The sequence below is a fragment of the Pygocentrus nattereri genome, chromosome 22 (assembly GCF_015220715.1).
Source record: "Pygocentrus nattereri isolate fPygNat1 chromosome 22, fPygNat1.pri, whole genome shotgun sequence".
Lineage (NCBI taxonomy): Eukaryota > Metazoa > Chordata > Actinopteri > Characiformes > Serrasalmidae > Pygocentrus > Pygocentrus nattereri.
Window position 1 is genome coordinate 34,728,835 of NC_051232.1, and position 17,498 is coordinate 34,746,332.

At 44.1% G+C, this 17,498-nt stretch overlaps 1 protein-coding gene across 1 annotated transcript in view; it reads right to left on the bottom strand.

Moving 5' to 3' along the window:
• tarbp1 (TAR (HIV-1) RNA binding protein 1) overlaps positions 1-14,790 on the bottom strand; it is a 57,049-nt gene extending 42,259 nt beyond the window's left edge. Inside the window, exons 1-8 of the mRNA XM_037532967.1 lie at positions 14,355-14,790; positions 9,166-9,713; positions 8,134-8,228; positions 6,595-6,664; positions 6,364-6,512; positions 4,187-4,239; positions 3,665-3,762; positions 1,104-1,239 (exon numbers count right to left, since the gene is read on the bottom strand). Coding sequence (XP_037388864.1) covers positions 1,104-1,239; positions 3,665-3,762; positions 4,187-4,239; positions 6,364-6,512; positions 6,595-6,664; positions 8,134-8,228; positions 9,166-9,713; positions 14,355-14,731 — 1,526 coding nt within the window. The 5' untranslated portion in view covers positions 14,732-14,790. The remainder of the gene's footprint in view (positions 1-1,103; positions 1,240-3,664; positions 3,763-4,186; positions 4,240-6,363; positions 6,513-6,594; positions 6,665-8,133; positions 8,229-9,165; positions 9,714-14,354) is intronic.
• Between the last annotated feature and the right edge of the window lie 2,708 nt (positions 14,791-17,498).

Sequence of the window (17,498 nt, forward strand, 5' to 3'; positions counted from 1 at the left end):
GTGGTTAACACCTCTGCCTTCTACGCTGTAGACTGGGGTTCAATCCCCCACCTGGGCAGCACCCTACACTACACCAATAAGAGTCCTTGGGCAAGACTCCTAACACCACCTTCACTTTCCTGTGTAAAATGATCAAACTGTAAGTCACTCTGGAGAAGAGCGTCAGCCAAATGCCGTAAATGTAAATTTCTCTTTTTAATCTATTGTTTTATTCATGTTTTAATCATATTTTTAAATTTCTATTCTCTACTTTAAACGACTATCTTCTCATGTGTGAAGCGCTTTGACAGCAGTGAATGACCGGTGCTGTAGAAATAAACTTGCCTTGCCGAACTCTTCAGTAACTGTGCTCATTATAAAACCAATAACGTGTCTTGATATCTTGTGAGCTGGTCAGAAGAACAAAGTTGGGATTCAGATTTCTCCTGGACGTGTCCAGCCATCACACTGCTTTGTTTAATTTAAACTGCTGATTTATCATAATGAGGTATTGATTAGTCCAGGGCTGCACAGCTCCGGTCCTGGAGGGCTGGAGTCCAGCACAGTTTGGTTTCTCTACCACACAAACCCACTATGAACACTTTTACCTCTATTGTCAGATTTACGCTTCACTACAGGCTGCCCGAATCAGAAGAGGAAAAAAATCAAACAGAATAAGACAAAAAATAAGAGACATAAACAGCATAACGTTTGTTTTAAACATCTTCCTCATTTCTGTTCTTCAGAGGAAGACATATGAAAGGTGCAATACAGTCCTGGGCCATGTGGACACACCTGTGGTGTGAGGATGTGGCAGCTGACAGATGAATGTGATCAGGTGTGTTTGAGCAGGTAAATCACCAAGCTCTGCTGGACACCAGACCTCCAAGACTAGATTAGTCAAACCAGGTATTAGACGACAACTACAACTACTACTGGGCTGCCACGAGGAGCAGGCGGGAAAGGGTTAAACACACACTGACCAAGCAAACTCACAACTTACTGAATTCATTTTATTTTCATTGTTTTTATTAGGACTTTCCTAAATAAACACTCACTGTCCACACAGACAGCCTTTTATCTCTCATTTTCTCAGATGTCTAGGGCTGTTGTGAGTAACGTACCTGAGCACCTGCAGGCCGTCCACTGTGAGCAGAGGACAGGGGGACAGGCGCGACAGGGCCTGAGACAGGAAGAGCAGAGGGACAGCACACCAGTGCTGAGAGCCCAACCGCCAGAACAGCTGCACCAACACCAAACCTGGACACAGAGCACCAAACATCACTGTTACTACACATTCTACATTCAGTGACACGAGTCCTGCATCTCCTCTTAAACTCTCCTCTAAAGGTTCCGCTCCGTTTTCTTCATCACTGCTTTCCAAACCCGCTGCAGCAGCTTCAGCAGCTGGAAACTCTCTGACGCCGTTTCACACGAGTCTCCGATGTGGACTGAATGAAGAACAAAGGAACGGTCAGTCCTTAGTGATTTCCTGAGTGTCCAGATTCAGGCAAGTCTGTGGACCCCAGAGGGCTAAAGATGGCACCAATCTGATACTGGGTATCGATACTGGTCCAGTACGGTCCAGGTGGGATATCAGAAATTAAAGACCAAAAGATCCAATTTTGCCTCAAATCAAGTCTGAAAGATCACAGAACTGTTTGTAGCACCACAAAGAGGAAGAAAGTGTTTAATATTATTTTACTTTATTTTATTTGATTTGCTTTATTAACTGTTCGCTGTTTTCCCTTTGCCATTTGGGTTAATCTCATTTGCATTTTGTATGTCTTTTCTTGGGTGATGTGTGGGGTCTTTGGAGAGCGGTCCTGTGTCATGTAACGACTCCCAATGGTTAGCTTATCTTGACATCTGGTTATCTATACCTCCAAATCCAGCAATGGGGAGACTGTAAATTCCTGGGTGGACCTCAACACCTCTATTTTAATTACAAAGGTAGAGGCAACTAGTCATCAAGTGGGGGGGCCTTTTGGGGTCGTTGGGTCAAAGAAATAACTGGTGGGTGTGCTTTTACTGAAGTGACTATAAGAGTGATGAATGCCTAAGCTAGGCAGACTCGCTTGGTGGGAAGACGCGTTCATTTAACTTCCTTTTCCTTGAGTCTCCACTCCTGTTTTCTTCAAGAAACAAACGCATGCCAGCAGAAGTCAACAAAAGCCACATCAGTAAAGCTATGACACCATCCCATAATAACAGTAGGGTGGGGAGATGAGCTTCACTGTAGCATTAGCAAGTTTTTCTTGTGTTTTTGTTTTAATATTGAACAATAATCTACAGAGACTATTAAATAAGGCTTTAGTGCATATAGTGTGTTCTCTGTAGAGGACTGGTCATTTATTTACACTTAGGAAATAAGCACAATTGGAGTGGGAGTGTCTGTCACTCACTGCCTTTTTTGTTTGGAAAGGCAGTTGGTCCAGATGACAGACCTGTGGAGGTATGGAGATGTTTAGGAGAGAAGGCAGTGGACCTTTTAACCAGGTTGTTTAACAAACTCCCGGAGAGTGAGAGGATGCCTGATGAGTGGAGAAGCAGTGCACTGGTCCCCATTTTTAAGAACAAGGGTGAAGTGCAGAGCTGCAGTAACTACAGAGGTATAAAGTTGATGAGCCACACCATGAAGGTATGGGAAAGAGTTGTTGAAGCAAGGCTAAGGCGAGAGGTTCAGATCAGTGAGCAGCAGTTTGGTTTCATGCCCAGAAAGAGCACCACAGATGCAGTTTTTGCGTTGAGAGTGTTGGTAGAGAAGTACAGAGAAGGTCAGAAGGAGCTGCATTGTGTCTTTGTGGATCTAGAGAAGGCAGATGATAGAGACTGTGGCTCTGTCTAAAAGACAGGAGGCTGAGCTGGAGGTGGCGGAGATGAAGATGCTGAGATTTTCGTTGGGAGTGACCAGGCTGGACAAGATTAGAAATGAGCAGATCAGAGGGACGGTGAAGGTGGAGCAGTTTGGAGATAAAGCCAGAGAGGCCAGGTTGAGATGGTTTGGACATGTGTTGAGGAGGAATAGTCGATATATTGGGCAAAGGATGTTGGAGATGGAGCTGCCGGGTAGAAGGAGAAGAGGTAGACCTCAGAGAAGGTTTATGGATGTAGTGAAGGTGGACATGGAGATGGTTGGTGTAAAAGTAGAGGAGGTAGTGGATAGGGCAAGATGGAGGCAGATGATCCGCTGTGGCGACCCCTAAAGGGAGCAGCCGGAAGAAGAAGAAGAAGAAGAAGAAGAAGAAGAAGAAGAAGAAGAAGAAGAAGAAGAAGAAGAAGAAGAAGAAGAAGAAGAAGAAGAAGAAGAAGAAGAAGAAGAAGAAGAAGAAGAAGAAGAAGAAGAAGAAGAAGAAGAAGAAGAAGAAGAAGAAGAAGAGGAGGAGTGGGAGTGTCTAAACTTTTGCATACAACTGTAGATCAGTATTGGAAAAGAAAAAGTGAGGCAGTGCATCTCTGTTGATAATTTACAGTACAGAACAGCCGGTAAAACACTGCTGTGATCTGCGATTAAATCTGGGATTGTGTGTAAGGGTGTAAATGTAATCGTGGCGTCCTGAAATCTGAAGAGACCTTCAAGTTCCAAATCATTACTCAGTGGTCTGTAATCAGACGCTATGCCTCATGGAAAGTCACAGCAGAGTAAAGTATGTCATGGTCAGCCACTGTGTCTGGCTGGTCGTACCTCTGTGCTCCTCAGGCAAACTGCTGAAGAACGTCACCATGAACCTCTGCAGCTTCAGCCCGATCTCCGGACACTCCCCCATGGCCTGTCCGGCTGACCTGGACAAACGCAAGACATGAACTTTCATTTTGGATTCACGAGCCGTTCGTGATGTTCCAGCACCAAACAATCAAACTCCGGAACAAAAGGCTCAGGACTCAGTACCCAATCTCCAGAGAAGAACGAGAAGAGTCTAAACGAGACTGTGATGCGCTGACGATGTTAAGAGTAATTACTGTTTGTTTATGTGTTATCATTGTAACGACCCATGTTGGTGTGAAAAGCTGACTGTTACCACAAACATCAGCACGGTTAGACGCTTTAAACCAATCAGACCATAAGGTCATTATACTAGATTATATCACATTTTATCATATTCAATATCAGAATATTTTCCTGTGATATTTTCCCTCCACCTGTGGTAGAGAGTGAGACCCACCTGTGGTAGAGAGTGAGACCCACCTGTGGTAGAGTGAGACCCACCTGTGGTAGAGTGAGCTCTCAGTCAGCACCTCCATGAAGGGACCTACAACAAACTGACAGCCAGAGCACAGAAACATGCATCAGTCTGAGCTTCAGTCACATCAACATCTGCCATTTGACCAATAATAACTAACTTATTAGTTAGTTATTAATAGTTATATAATAACTAACTTATTAGTTAGTTATTATTATTAATTATTAGTTATTAAAGGTGTAAATGCTCAGTTTACAGCTAACAATGATAAGTGCTGAATGACAAGACCGATCAACAACATTCTCTGGACGAGAATTTTAAAATCATTCTCACCTAAACCTCTGAGTAAATATCACACTTTACAGTGTCTAGGACCTGCAGGCGACTCCTCAGGGTCTGCACTGGCTGTAAGGCTGGCCGGTGTATCGGATCTGCTATATATTTACAATTAATTTTTGTAGAAAGAAATGAAGGCAACATCGTGAATTCCGCTGGGATCCTAATGCGCCGCATTACGCATTTGAGTTTCTGGGAGACCACGGCAGTCAGGCGACCCCTCCTTGTCTCGAGAGTGTGAGCATCTTAAACCTATTTGGCTAAATGGAGATCTAATGTAATGCATGTAGAGCAGTTGGGTGGTACAGTGGCGTTCAATTCATACAGCCTGAAGCCGAACATTCACTTACCATATTAACCTGGTACAGAGCTAAAACATACTGAGGAAGACGGGCATTTACAATTACATGCACATTCATCCTCATCCAGAGTGACTTACAGTCCGATCACTTTACTCAGGGAGGTGAAGGTGGTGTTAGGAGTCTTGCCCAAGGACTCTTATTGGTACAGTGTAGGGTGGTTACCCAGCGGGGACTGAACCCCAGTCTACAGAGGAGAAGACAGAGGTGTTACCCTCTACGCTAGAATTAGAAGAACTGAGAACCATTTGTCTCTGTGTTTTCCACACTGTGAAATTAGACCTCTGCATTTAACCCGTCCGTGCAGTTAAACACCCTCATCTAGTGAACACACACACTAGGGGGCACTTGCCCAGAGCAGTGGGCAGCCCTATCCACGGCACCTGGGGAGCAGTTGGGGGTTAGGTGTCTTGCTCAAGGCCACCTCAGTCATGGACTGTTAGCCAAGGGAATTGAACCAGCAACCTTCCAGTCATAGGGCCAGATCCCTAACCTCCAGCCCACGACTGCCCCCTATACCGACCAAGAGATGGGCAGAGGATTGGGAATAAAAGTCTTTTAGCACTGATTAAAATCACAAAGTGATTAAAATCTGAATAAGTTGATCAAACTGTGGTTTTAACTGTGGAAAAAACAGAAGCAGCTTAAAACGGTTTGAATTTGAATATTAATTTCTGAAACGTTTCTATGAATAGAGTCCCCACAAGGGGGTGCCATTTGCACTCAAACAGGCTCTTTGTGTGGAAATCCACAAACAGCAGGATTCCATTTTTCACTTGAGTCAGATTTCCAAGTGAGAAACATTAGTTTACGATCTAACAGTAGAGTCAATGTTATAAAGTGTGTTTTAATTTAATAATTCTACATATTGGGGTAAAGAAAGCAGAGACAGCAGGAGACGAAACGTAAACTCAAACCAATGATGCCCTTGTACTGACACCACAGCCCCAAGCTAAACAACATTTGGGCAATCTGTAAATCGTGAAACCTTTAGTTTACAAACATCTGGACTCTTCAGTGTCTGAATTTCCTGATGGACTAAAACTACCATAAACACTGGAACTAACCTTCTTCCCAGTTCACGCGACTACAGCGCTGTTAGGAAACACTCCACATCCCACTTTAGAGCAGCTCAGAAATAATTGACTATGCAACTGCAAGGTTGGATCATATAGTCCTGAAGTATTTGTCAGTGTTTTAGTTCGTCTGTCAGTTAACACTTTGAATATACCTGGCAACATTTTTCCCTCTAAAAGTTTGACTGTATTTAATGAAGTTCATTTAACGGCTCTTCTGATTTCTACCTCTCTTTAAAGCCAGAAAGACTGCGTGAACATCGACATCACGACTGAAAAATATCGATATATTTACTTTAACCTATATCGCCCAGCCTAGGTTAGCTACATGTCCAGTTCAGATGCATCACCTGGACCCTCTGATCCTCTGCAGCAGCTGTGAGATCATCTCTGATGTAAACCTTCAGTGATACACAGGCACTGTAAACAGACCTGAGAGGAAGCCGAGGCGAAGCCAGGCTGCTGAAACAGCCGCAGCTCCAGCAGGTGATCGACGCCCTCCTTCATCACGGCCTTGTTCTCGCTGTGGAACATGCGCTGATACACACACAGTAGCCAGGACGGGTGGACCGGCCGGCCACCTGAGAGAACCACAAACCAGTCAACATCCATCCAAACCCAAACGTCACAGATGATCCAGACAAGAGGTGAACTGAACTCTACCTTCAGCACCCGCAGCAGTTCTCTCAACCAGAACGTCCAGTCGGTTCAGTACCGGCCGCACCACATGGATCTGAACACCACAGGTCAAGATCAGGGTTTCTGTATATAAATGTGACCATTTCTACATCTTCTCTATAATATATATTTATTTATTTATCTGTGTGTGAGAGAGCGTGAGAGAGAGTGTGTGGGTGTATGTGTGTGTGTATATATATATATATATATATATATATATATATATATATATATATATATATATATATATATATATATACACATATATATACATATATATACATACACACACACATACACATATACATATACACACACACTGTACATATATATGTGTGTTCATGTGTATACAGTATATATATATATGTGTGTGTGTGTGTGTGTGTGTGTGTGTGTGTGTGTGTGTGTGTGTGTGTTATATACACCACTGCTCAAAAAAATAAAGGGAAAATAAAGGGCTCCCTCTGGCGAGCACATGGAGGGCTGAGCGGCCCTCCAAAGAACTGCCACCCCACACCATTACTGACCCACTGCCAGACCGGTCATGCTGAAGGATGTTGCAGGCAGCAGATCGCTCTCCACGGCGTCTCCAGACTCTGTCACGTCTGTCACATGTGCTCAGTGTGAACCTGCTTTCATCTGTGAAGATCACAGGGCGCCAGTGGCGAATTTGCCAATCCTGGTGTTCTCTGGCAAGAAGAGGCAAGTTCTCTGGCTGTGAGCACAACCCCCATCTGTGGACGTCGGGCCCTCATTCCATCCTCATGGAGTCGGTTTCTAACCGTTTGTGCAGACACATGCACATTTGTGGCCTGCTGGAGGTCATTCTGCAGGGCTCTGGCAGCTCCTCCTGTTCCTCCTTGCACAAAGGTGGAGGTAGCGGTCCTGCTGCTGGGTTGTTGCCCTCCTACGGCCTCCTCCACGTCTCCTGGTAGCGCCTCCAGCCTCTGGACACGACGCTGACAGACACAGCAAACCTTCTTGCCACAGCTCGCATTGATGTGCCATCCTGGATGAGCTGCACTACCTGAGCCACTTGTGTGGATTTTAGAGTCCGTCTCCTGCTACCACGAGTGTGAAAGACCACCAACATTCAAAAGTGACCAAAACATCAGCCAGAAAGCAGAAAGGTGCTGAGAAGTGGTCTGTGGTCCCACCTGCAGAACCACTCCTTTATTGAGTGTGTCTTGCTAATCGCCAGTAATTTCCACCTGTTGTCTGTTCCATTTGCACAACAGCTGTGAAACTGATGGTCAGTGTTGCTTCCTAAGTGGACAGTTTGATTTACTGGGAGTTACATTGTGTTGTTTAAGTGTTCCCTTTATTTTAATGAGCAGTGTGTGTGTGTGTATATATATATATATATGGTGTGTGTGTGTGTGTTTATGTACTGTATACACAATCAATTCAGCCACTTTTGGCTTTTTACTTTGCAGTAATTCTATAAAAGCACTGCTGTTATTTCTGTGATTGTTACCGGTCTAAAATGCTCTGAAAGGTCATGATGGTCAGAGTCCTGTTTACCTGGTTCTCCTCCAGAGTCTCCAACAGAAGCGCGTAATCTTCCCAGAACTCCCGCAGCACTGACTTCTGCTCTGGTATCCATCTGAACAGGCTCTCTGCAGAGGATCATGCCGTTAATTCAATTTACCTGCAGGCAGAGATGCTGCACAGATGTACAGGCAGCTTATCTAGAACACCCCTGTCCAGTTCTGGTTCTAGAGTGCAGCAAAACAGCAGTTTGGTAAAGAACTGCTGCTAGTTAGCTGTTAGGTTTGTAATTATATCAATAGGAATGATCTTGAGATATTTCATGCCAAACAAGATCCTGAGATAATAAGAGCTCTGGCACTCTCGCAGACAGACTTTACTATTAACTAGTTTACTATTCTGAGACATAAAAAGATCTCGTTTCTTTGCGGCAGCGATGAACACGTTTGTTTAGAGGATCAACAGCACCATCTAAAAATCAGAAAGGGTAACTCCACCAGTTTAACATTCGTGCATAGTTCAATCAGTCACATGGTTTGGTGTGAGAAGGTCCACTGTGAAGAAAACGTACCAGCTCAGATCTCTTACAGTGGTGCTGATGGGAACCAGACGCTGTGATGAATAATAAAGGCACAACACAGATATAGACATTTTATTTACCATCAAAACCACCAGGGAACCTGCACCGTGAATGGATTAAAGAAAATGTTTTAAAAGAAAATTCTCAAAACGATCACAAAAACAACATCTCGTTATTTTAATTTCATGTAGGAACTTTCTGTGAGGAGCTTTTAGAGGTGGATGTCTGGTTCCCATCACCACCACTGTGAACAGTTCTAAGTAATTAAGTTTCTCTAGGACAGAGAACCGTTCTGAAGCCCTCTGAAGCCCTCGGAACCCCTCGGAAGCCCTCAGAAAGGTTCTAGTGGAGTTTTCTTTTAAGTATGTATCTGTGAATCCTGTTAATTTTGTATTGTGGTTTAAATGTCTTTCCTATTTGGACATTTTGGGCTGTTTCTCAGAATCAGCCTGGTGACATGCCTGTAGACCAAAGTCCAAACTCACCCGGCTCGCTCACACCAACAGCAGCATCCAGCTCCTCAGACAGAGTGACACACCTCTTCAGGAGGTAGAGGGCACGCTTGCGGGAAACGCCATCTCGGTGCTGCAGTCCGGCCTGGATGACTCTGAAGAAGGCCCGGGACTCTCGTGGGTCGGGCTTCAGTCTGCAGTTCTGGTCTTTGATGGGCGTTTTCTGCCCCCAGGTGGAGAAGAGGTGGTCCGACAGAGCGGTCAGACACAACAGTGCCTGTGCGGTCACCGCAGCAAAGTCCTCACGCTCGTGCCAGCTCAGCAGATCCTCCCAGACGTGCTGGAGAACGTCCACTCGTCTCTCCTCGCTGGAGGACTTGAGGGATGTGAACCAGAGGCGGACAATGACTTTGGACGCCTGGGCCTCCGAGAGCCGCTTGATGCTGCTGAGCGTGCAGGACAGTGACCACAGGGCCAAAGAGGGGCTTTCTGAGATCCTCTGAGACGACAGCAGCACCGCCATCACCTCTACTGCCACGTCCAGATCCAGGTGGAGCTGCTCCCCATCGCCCTCAGGTGGACTGGTTAATAATAATAATAATAATAATAATAATGATAGCGATGATGATAATGATTATAGAGTGACAGCAGCTCAAAGTGCTTTACAGACAGAACATAAAGCTCAACAACAACAGAACAAACTATGAGTGTTCATATAAAATCATACAAGACGGCGACACATCAGACTAGGGTACTCTGCAGGCTGGAGTGGTTCTTCAGACTGATGGAGATTGCCACTGAACAGAGTACAATGAAACTGGGTCCGTGCTGCATGTGGTTCTATAGAGCACCAAAGAGCATCTACGGTTTTAAGCTTTACATTGTAACAAAATTAGAAGAACCTAGAACCATGTAGTAATAAAGAACCAGGAGAACCATATACAACACATTCTCTATAAGTTTGAAGAACTTTTTCATCGTGCAAAGAACCATTTAATTATGAAATTATTCTATCCAGCACTCATTGGTTCTAGAAAGAATTATGGTCTTTACTAAAGAACCCTTGAGGAACCATCTTTTCAGTATATTCAGGATTACATGAATAGATTAGAGGCCTTGTCTGTGCTGCAAAGTAATATTTTTCCAAGTTTGGGAATACCATTCCTCCTCTCTCTTTTGGGAGCTGCAACGTTCGAAATCGAATTCGTGGTTTTCAGCCTTGCCATATGTATCTAGAAATAATTTTATCCCATTCTTTAAAAGTACTTGTAGGGATTCTGACGGGTAGTGTTTGGAAGAGATACAGAAAGCGTGGAAGGGCGTTCATTTTAATGGATTCCACCCTCGAATTGAAGCTGAAAAAGGGAATCACTTCCCATCTTCGAATATCTGATTTAATTCTTTTAAAAAGGGGTCCAAGTCTTGAGGTAAGGGGTCCAAGTCTTGAGGTAAGGGGGATAAGTCTTGAGGTAAGGGGTCCAAGTCTTGAGGTAAGGGGGATAGGTCTTGAGGTAAGGGGTCCAAGTCTTGAGGTAAGGGGGATAAGTCTTGAGGTAAGGGGTCCAAGTCTTGAGGTAAGGGGTCCAAGTCTTGAGGTAAGGGGTCCAAGTCTTGAGGTAAGGTAATTCCTAAATATTTTAATGAATCGTTGTCCCATTTAATATTATACTGTTGCTTTATGTGTAATGGAGGGATATAATTAAAGGTCAATACTTGAGTCTTTTGTATATTTAATTTATATCCTGAAATGTTTGTACAGGTATATATTACTTCCATTAATTAATCAATGGAAGTAGATGGGCCACTCAAAAATAACAACACGTCATCTGCATAAAGTGCTAGTTTGTGTTCTCCACCCTTTACAGTAATAAAGTAATAGTAAAGTATAGTAATCCCTTTTATTGAACGATTTTGGCGAATCCACTGGGCTAGAGGTTCTATATATAATGAAAAGAGATGCTGATAAGGGACAACCTTGTCTCGTACCTCGTTTGAGGACACTTGTTTCAGATTGGCTACCGTTTATCTTAATGCGAGCAGTGGGACTGCTGTATAGAGTCTGTATACTTACCCTAATCTACTCAAAACATTATATAAAAACGTCCAGTCCACAGAATCGAAAGCATTTTTGGCATCTAAACTGACTATAGCAGACTGAATTATGTTGCTGTATGTGGTTCATAACGTGCAGAGTGCGTCTTGTTATCGTGCGTCTCCTGGTTTGTATAAATCCCGTTTGGTCTATAATCTGAGGTAAAATCTTTTCAAATCGCTTTGCTATTATACTTGCATACAATTTAGAGTCCACGTTAAGGATCGAAATGGGTCGGTGTGATTCACAGTCAAGTGCATCTTTCCCTTCTGTTGGAATTACTGTGATTATTGCTTCAGTGCAGAGTTGCATGCTGTAAGTAGTCATGGCGATAATTCGGCACAAAAAACTTTATACCATTGGTTTGGAAAAGCGTCCGTGCCGGGGGATTGACTTGAGACGAGTGATGGATGCGTCTAATTCTTCTTTTGTGACTGTGGCCTTTAAGCCACTATTCTGTTCGTCGGTTAACGCTGGCAAGTCGTGTGATTTAAGAAATCTCTCGGTCTCATCTTCATCCTCCAAGCATTGTTGTGAATATAGTTTTTCAGAATATTTTTTACAGGCTGTTTGTATTTCCTCACATTTAAAGAGCACCGTTTTAGTTTGTGGATCTTATCCTGTATTTAGTTTTTTCGGCCTGTTGCTTTTTAATTTTTTTCGCTAACAGTTTTGTTGATTTTACACCTGCTTCATAATATTTCTGTTTCTTTTTTTCTATTTCCTTGGTGTACATTAGATTTATTTCATTCCTAATTTTAAGAATTTGTCATCAAATTCGGGTCTTGTATTTTTTTATGTTTAATTTCCAGCTCCTTTAATTTAGTATTCAGATCAATCAATTTTGCTTGCCTTAACTTTTTCTTAAAGGAGCAATAATTAATAATTTTGCCCCTAAGTACAGCTTAGAGTGTCCCATACTATCTCAGGTCCCACTGCTCCATTATCATTTACTTCCAAATACAAACTAACCCATTTTAATTTCTTGTTTTATTTGTTCAATAAATTGAGGGATATTAAGCACGCTAGAATTTAATCTCCATGTTCTCTTTCTTTGAATATTTCTGAGTAGTATGGTCATTGCGACTGGTGCATGGTCAGAGAGGTCCATGGTTCCTACATTTTATGTCGTTCTTTTTTGTAAGTAAAGGAATAATCAGTTCTGGAGTTTGCTGAATGGGGAAATGAGTAATGAGTGTAATCACGTCCTGTTGGGTAGAAATCCCTCCACAAATCTATTATTCCCAATTCCCATTCTTTTTTGCACAGAGGTTGATTTTTTAGGTGACGTATAGGACACGTCCATTTTTGGATTAAGATGAATATTAAAGTCGCCTCCACATATTAATACTCCTGTAGTTCTGCCATTAAACGGAACATTTTCTGATCAAGTTTAAGATTGTTAATCGTGTACGCTCCCCAGGTAGCAATGTTATTTCCATCCCATCTACACTTCCAATTATGCTCCTGTAGTAATATCACATTCATTCTCTCGCTATAGAAAATGTTTAAACTATTAGGCCCCTCCTACATAACTTCATCAACCAAACAACATAAACAATTATGAACACTGACAAAACGTAACATTGACTTCCAAAGTTGAGGTTCGTTTAATTTGAGCCTTTTGAGAGTCTGATGGTGGGAGACCCCCGTAAGGGAGAAAAGGTCACTCGCGCTCAGACCTCCGTCTAAAACGATGCAGTCTTTCTTTATACGGAGGGGCCGCGTGTTCCTTTGGTTGCCTGCTCAGTTTACCTTTCTTTCCGCGGCTGTGGTTCTCAGTCTCCTGCCACACAAACAGCTTTTCAATCTCCTCAAGGAGGGTTGGAGATGTGTGCACCACCTTCACTGCGAGTCCCCGCTTGACCATGTCTCTTGTAGCGTCTGTAGCAGTTTGGTATACCTTCACCCCGTCCTGGTGGAAAACTCGCAGCTTTGCTGGAAAAGGTGTTTGAAGGTGTTTGTTTTCAGCTCTTTTAGCCTCTGCATATTCCATGCGTTTTCTGAGGACTGCGGGTGGATAGTCGTGATCTACGAAGAATCTGCTATTGTTGAAGATTTCTTTCTTTTGCCAAGTTCGCCGGGGCACGTCTTCTTTCACGCGGGCACTCTGGAACTTTGCCACAATAGAGCGGGGTGTAGAATCACCTTGAGTGGGCTTTGGAGCAAGGGCTCTATGTGCCCTCTCGATTCAGAGCTCTGTATCTTCAGGGTAGTCCAACTGGTTCTTCAAGAGGGTTTCCAAGAAATCCACTATGCAACTTCCCTCTGCGTCTTCTGGAATACCGTAGACTCGGATGTTTTCCCTGCGCGTGTCCCTCTTGGTCGAGCAGTCCTGCTTCAAGTGCAGTTTGCTGTTGTATGACGCGCTTTAAAGCGGTTTCCAAAGTGGTCGTTCTTATATCTGCAAGCTGTCGTCTACGGTCGCGTCTGAACTCTTTAATTTCGCTCAGAGTGCATTCGAGACTAGCGCTGGGCTGATCTTCCTCGGGTTCTGAGGAGCTGCTTTGACTTGTTTAGTCTCTGCTTCCATCGCCCCTTCTTTCATAGTCCAAAATAGTCCATTGTTCTGTGGGTACTCCGAGTTTTCAGGGTTGTTTTTTCAGAATGTCGAGGAGCGATAGAGTTAGTCGACCAGTCTCAACGTCATGGTAGACCGGAAGCCCCCACATAGCAACTTTTTGAAAAGGGTTCTATAAAGTACCAAAATGGGTTCCTCCATTATTACCAACACATTCAACAGAGCACATTCTCCATCAGTCTGAAGAACAATTTCACCATGCAGAGAACCATTTAAGCAGGCACCTTTTAACCATGGTCCTAATGGATCTAGACTGAATAATTGTCTTCACTAAGGAACCCTTAAAGAACCACATTTTTAAGAGTGCAGCTGTAGTGACTGTTCATCCGTGGGATCAAACAAAGCTCAGAGCCTATTTACACTCTAATTACACTCTTTTGGTTCTTAGAGGGTTCTTTAGTGAAGACAATGGTTCTATTTAGAAGCAATATTAAGGTAATGGTCCTCATGCTTCTAAACAGAACCTCTACCCCTCTGTCTTCACTAAAGAACCCTCCTGTGTAAGAGTGCATCGGGCTGATTTGTCCGAGCTCTGGTGCGGAGGGTTACCTGAGCGCAGGTAAGGCCAGTTCGGCCAGGTCCCGCAGGCTGTCCGCGGAGCTCTGACCCACGCAGAGGCCCAGCAGTGCGCAGACGGCCGGCAGCAGCTGCCTGCTCTGCGGCTCCTGCTTGGACATCGTCTTCAGGAGCGGCACACACTGATCCCAGATCAGCGCCTGCAGCCGGACAGACAGCCGCTCTGAGCGCTCTCCGCTCCGGATCAGCTCCGCGACCAGCGCGGTCACAGACTCCACCCTCTCCGGCTCCGGCAGCGCGGAGCCCGGCCAGAGCAGCGCCTCGAACACCGGCTCCACATCGGGGCAGCGGGAGAGCAGAGCGCTCAGCAGGAGGGAGGAGGAGGAGGAGGAGGAGGAGGAGGAGGACATCAGCAGCAGCTCCAAACACTCAAACACACGTGGCTGGTGTTTTCGGCGCGCTCTTCTTCTTCTCGAGCTTTAAGCGCAGGATGGCGGACTGCTGCCCCCTGCAGGCCACTGCGAGATTATTGATAGAGCGCCGTCACTGCGAGAGGATCAGATCAGAGATAAGATGGACTTTTATTATCGCACTGGGGGAAATTTACATTGTTACAGCAGAATACATAGTAAATAAAGAGCTAAAGAGCAGTAAGCAGACAAAGATGTGCATCATACAAAATACAAAATATAAGATAACCTATGGAAATAAATAAATAAACTTTTAGCAGAAAAGTATATAAAATAAAAACAGAATTAAGAAACTGTACACATTTACAGTTTACACATGCAGTTGTGTGGATATCGCACATTTCTGAGCAGGTAATGACCGGATATCACACAGAAACTGTAGATATTGCGCAGTAATGATTAGAGATATAGTACAGAACCTGTGTATGTACTGCAGTTGTACCATCTGTCAGCAGCAGACACTGCACATTAATTAGAGGTAGGATAAGATGCAGGACTATGTGGTGAGTTCGTGATGGAGTGCACTAGGATAGAGTGAGGTGTGAACCCATAGAGTGTTTATGACGGAGAGTGTCTGAGTCTCTGCTTGGGGAGGTTCTGGTGGTAGAGCTTCCCTTTAGACTCAGGCGGCAGCAGGAGGCGGGGCTTCACTGCTAGAGCGGGATGATTGGTTAACATCACTTATACTGAGAGCTGATTGGTTAGTGTTACTGCTACTGAGAGGTGATTGGTTAGTGTTACTGCTACTGAGAGGTGATTGGCTAGTGTTACTGCTACTGAGAGCTGATTGGTTAGTGTTACTGCTACTGAGAGCTGATTGGTTAGCGTTACTGCCACTGAGAGCTGATTGGTTAGTGTTACTGCTACTGAGAGCTGATTGGTTAGAGTTACTGCTACTGAGAGCTGATTGGTTAGCGTTACTGCTCCTGAGAGCTGATTGGTTAGCGTTACTGCTACTGAGAGCTGATTGGTTAGCGTTACTGCTACTGAGAGGTGATTGGTTAGTGTTACTGCTACTGAGAGCTGATTGGTTAGAGTTACTGCCACTGAGAGCTGATTGGTTAGAGTTACTGCTACTGAGAGCTGATTGGTTAGTGTTACTGCTACTGAGAGCTGATTGGTTAGTGTTACTGCTACTGAGAGTTGATTGGTTAGTGTTACTGCTACTGAGAGCTGATTGGTTAGAGTTACTGCTACTGAGAGCTGATTGGTTAGTGTTACTGCTACTGAGAGCTGATTGGTTAGCGTTACTGCTACTGAGAGCTGATTGGTTAGCGTTACTGCTACTGAGAGCTGATTGGTTAGCGTTACTGCTACTGAGAGCTGATTGGTTAGAGTTACTGCTACTGAGAGCTGATTGGTTAGCGTTACTGCTACTGAGAGCTGATTGGTTAGAGTTACTGCTACTGAGAGCTGATTGGTTAGCGTTACTGCTACTGAGAGCTGATTGGTTAGCGTTACTGCTACTGAGAGCTGATTGGTTAGAGTTACTGCTACTGAGAGCTGATTGGTTAGCGTTACTGCTACTGAGAGCTGATTGGTTAGCGTTCCTGCTGCTGAGAGCTGATTGGTTAGAGTTACTGCTGCTGAGAGCTGATTGGTTAGCGTTACTGCTACTGAGAGCTGATTGGTTAACATCACTGCTACTGAGAGCTGATTGGTTAACATCACTGCTACTGAGAGCTGATTGGTTAGCGTTAGTGCTCTATAACTCCAATTACTGCCATTCATTGAAGACCCGCTCACAGGCGCCCTCTGCTGTTTTTCATTGATGTTTCTGTCATTATGACGCTGTAAAAGGTTTTCGTCTCTGCTGGGTCTCTGGCTGGAGCTCCTCTAGAGTGAAATGATGATAAAAACCACAGTCATACAGCAGTTTAGAGAAAGTCTGTGTGTTTATTTCTGATATTCACACTGTTCTTTCCTTTCATCGTTGGGCTGAAGAGCAACTCGACTCTGGCTGTACAAGACTGTAAACATGAAACCACAGGGGAATTCTACCACTTTCCCAAAATTGAAGAGTAATTAATTGTTGAGCTAAACATTCATGCGGAGTGGTGTAGTGCGAAACGCTCCAATCAGACGTCTGATACGACTACAACCCCTGGCAAAAAGTATGGAATCACCAGTCTGGGATGAGCACTCATTGACATTTTATTCTGTAGAACAAACTCAGATCAAAAACATGATGCACTAATAAGGTCATTCCAAAGTGCAACTTGTTGGCTTTCAGAAACACTAAAAGAAAAAGAAAAAAACATTGTGGAAACAAAGTAAACGCTACTTTTATTGAGCAAGCACGGGGAAAAAATATGGAAATCACTCAATTCTGAGGAAAAAAATATGGAATCACTCAAACTGGAGATAGAAAATAAGGACACACCCAGTCAATTTCCTTTCCCTAAATGGACACCTGCCTCAGATTAGATCTGCTCGTTAGTCTGCAGTTAAAAACACCTGCAGTCATGACACCTTGGAGGGCTGCTGGACGAAGTGGAGTGGCAAGAACCATGGCTCCAACAAGAGAAATGTCTGTTGAAACAAAAGAGAGGATTGTGAAACTTCTTGAAGAAGGTAACTCTTCACGCATGGTTGCTAAAGATGTGGGCTGTTCACAGTCAGCTGTATCCAAGATATGGACCAAATACAAACAGCATGGAATGGTTGTTAAAGCCAAGCGTACTGGTAGACCAAGAAAGACCTCAAA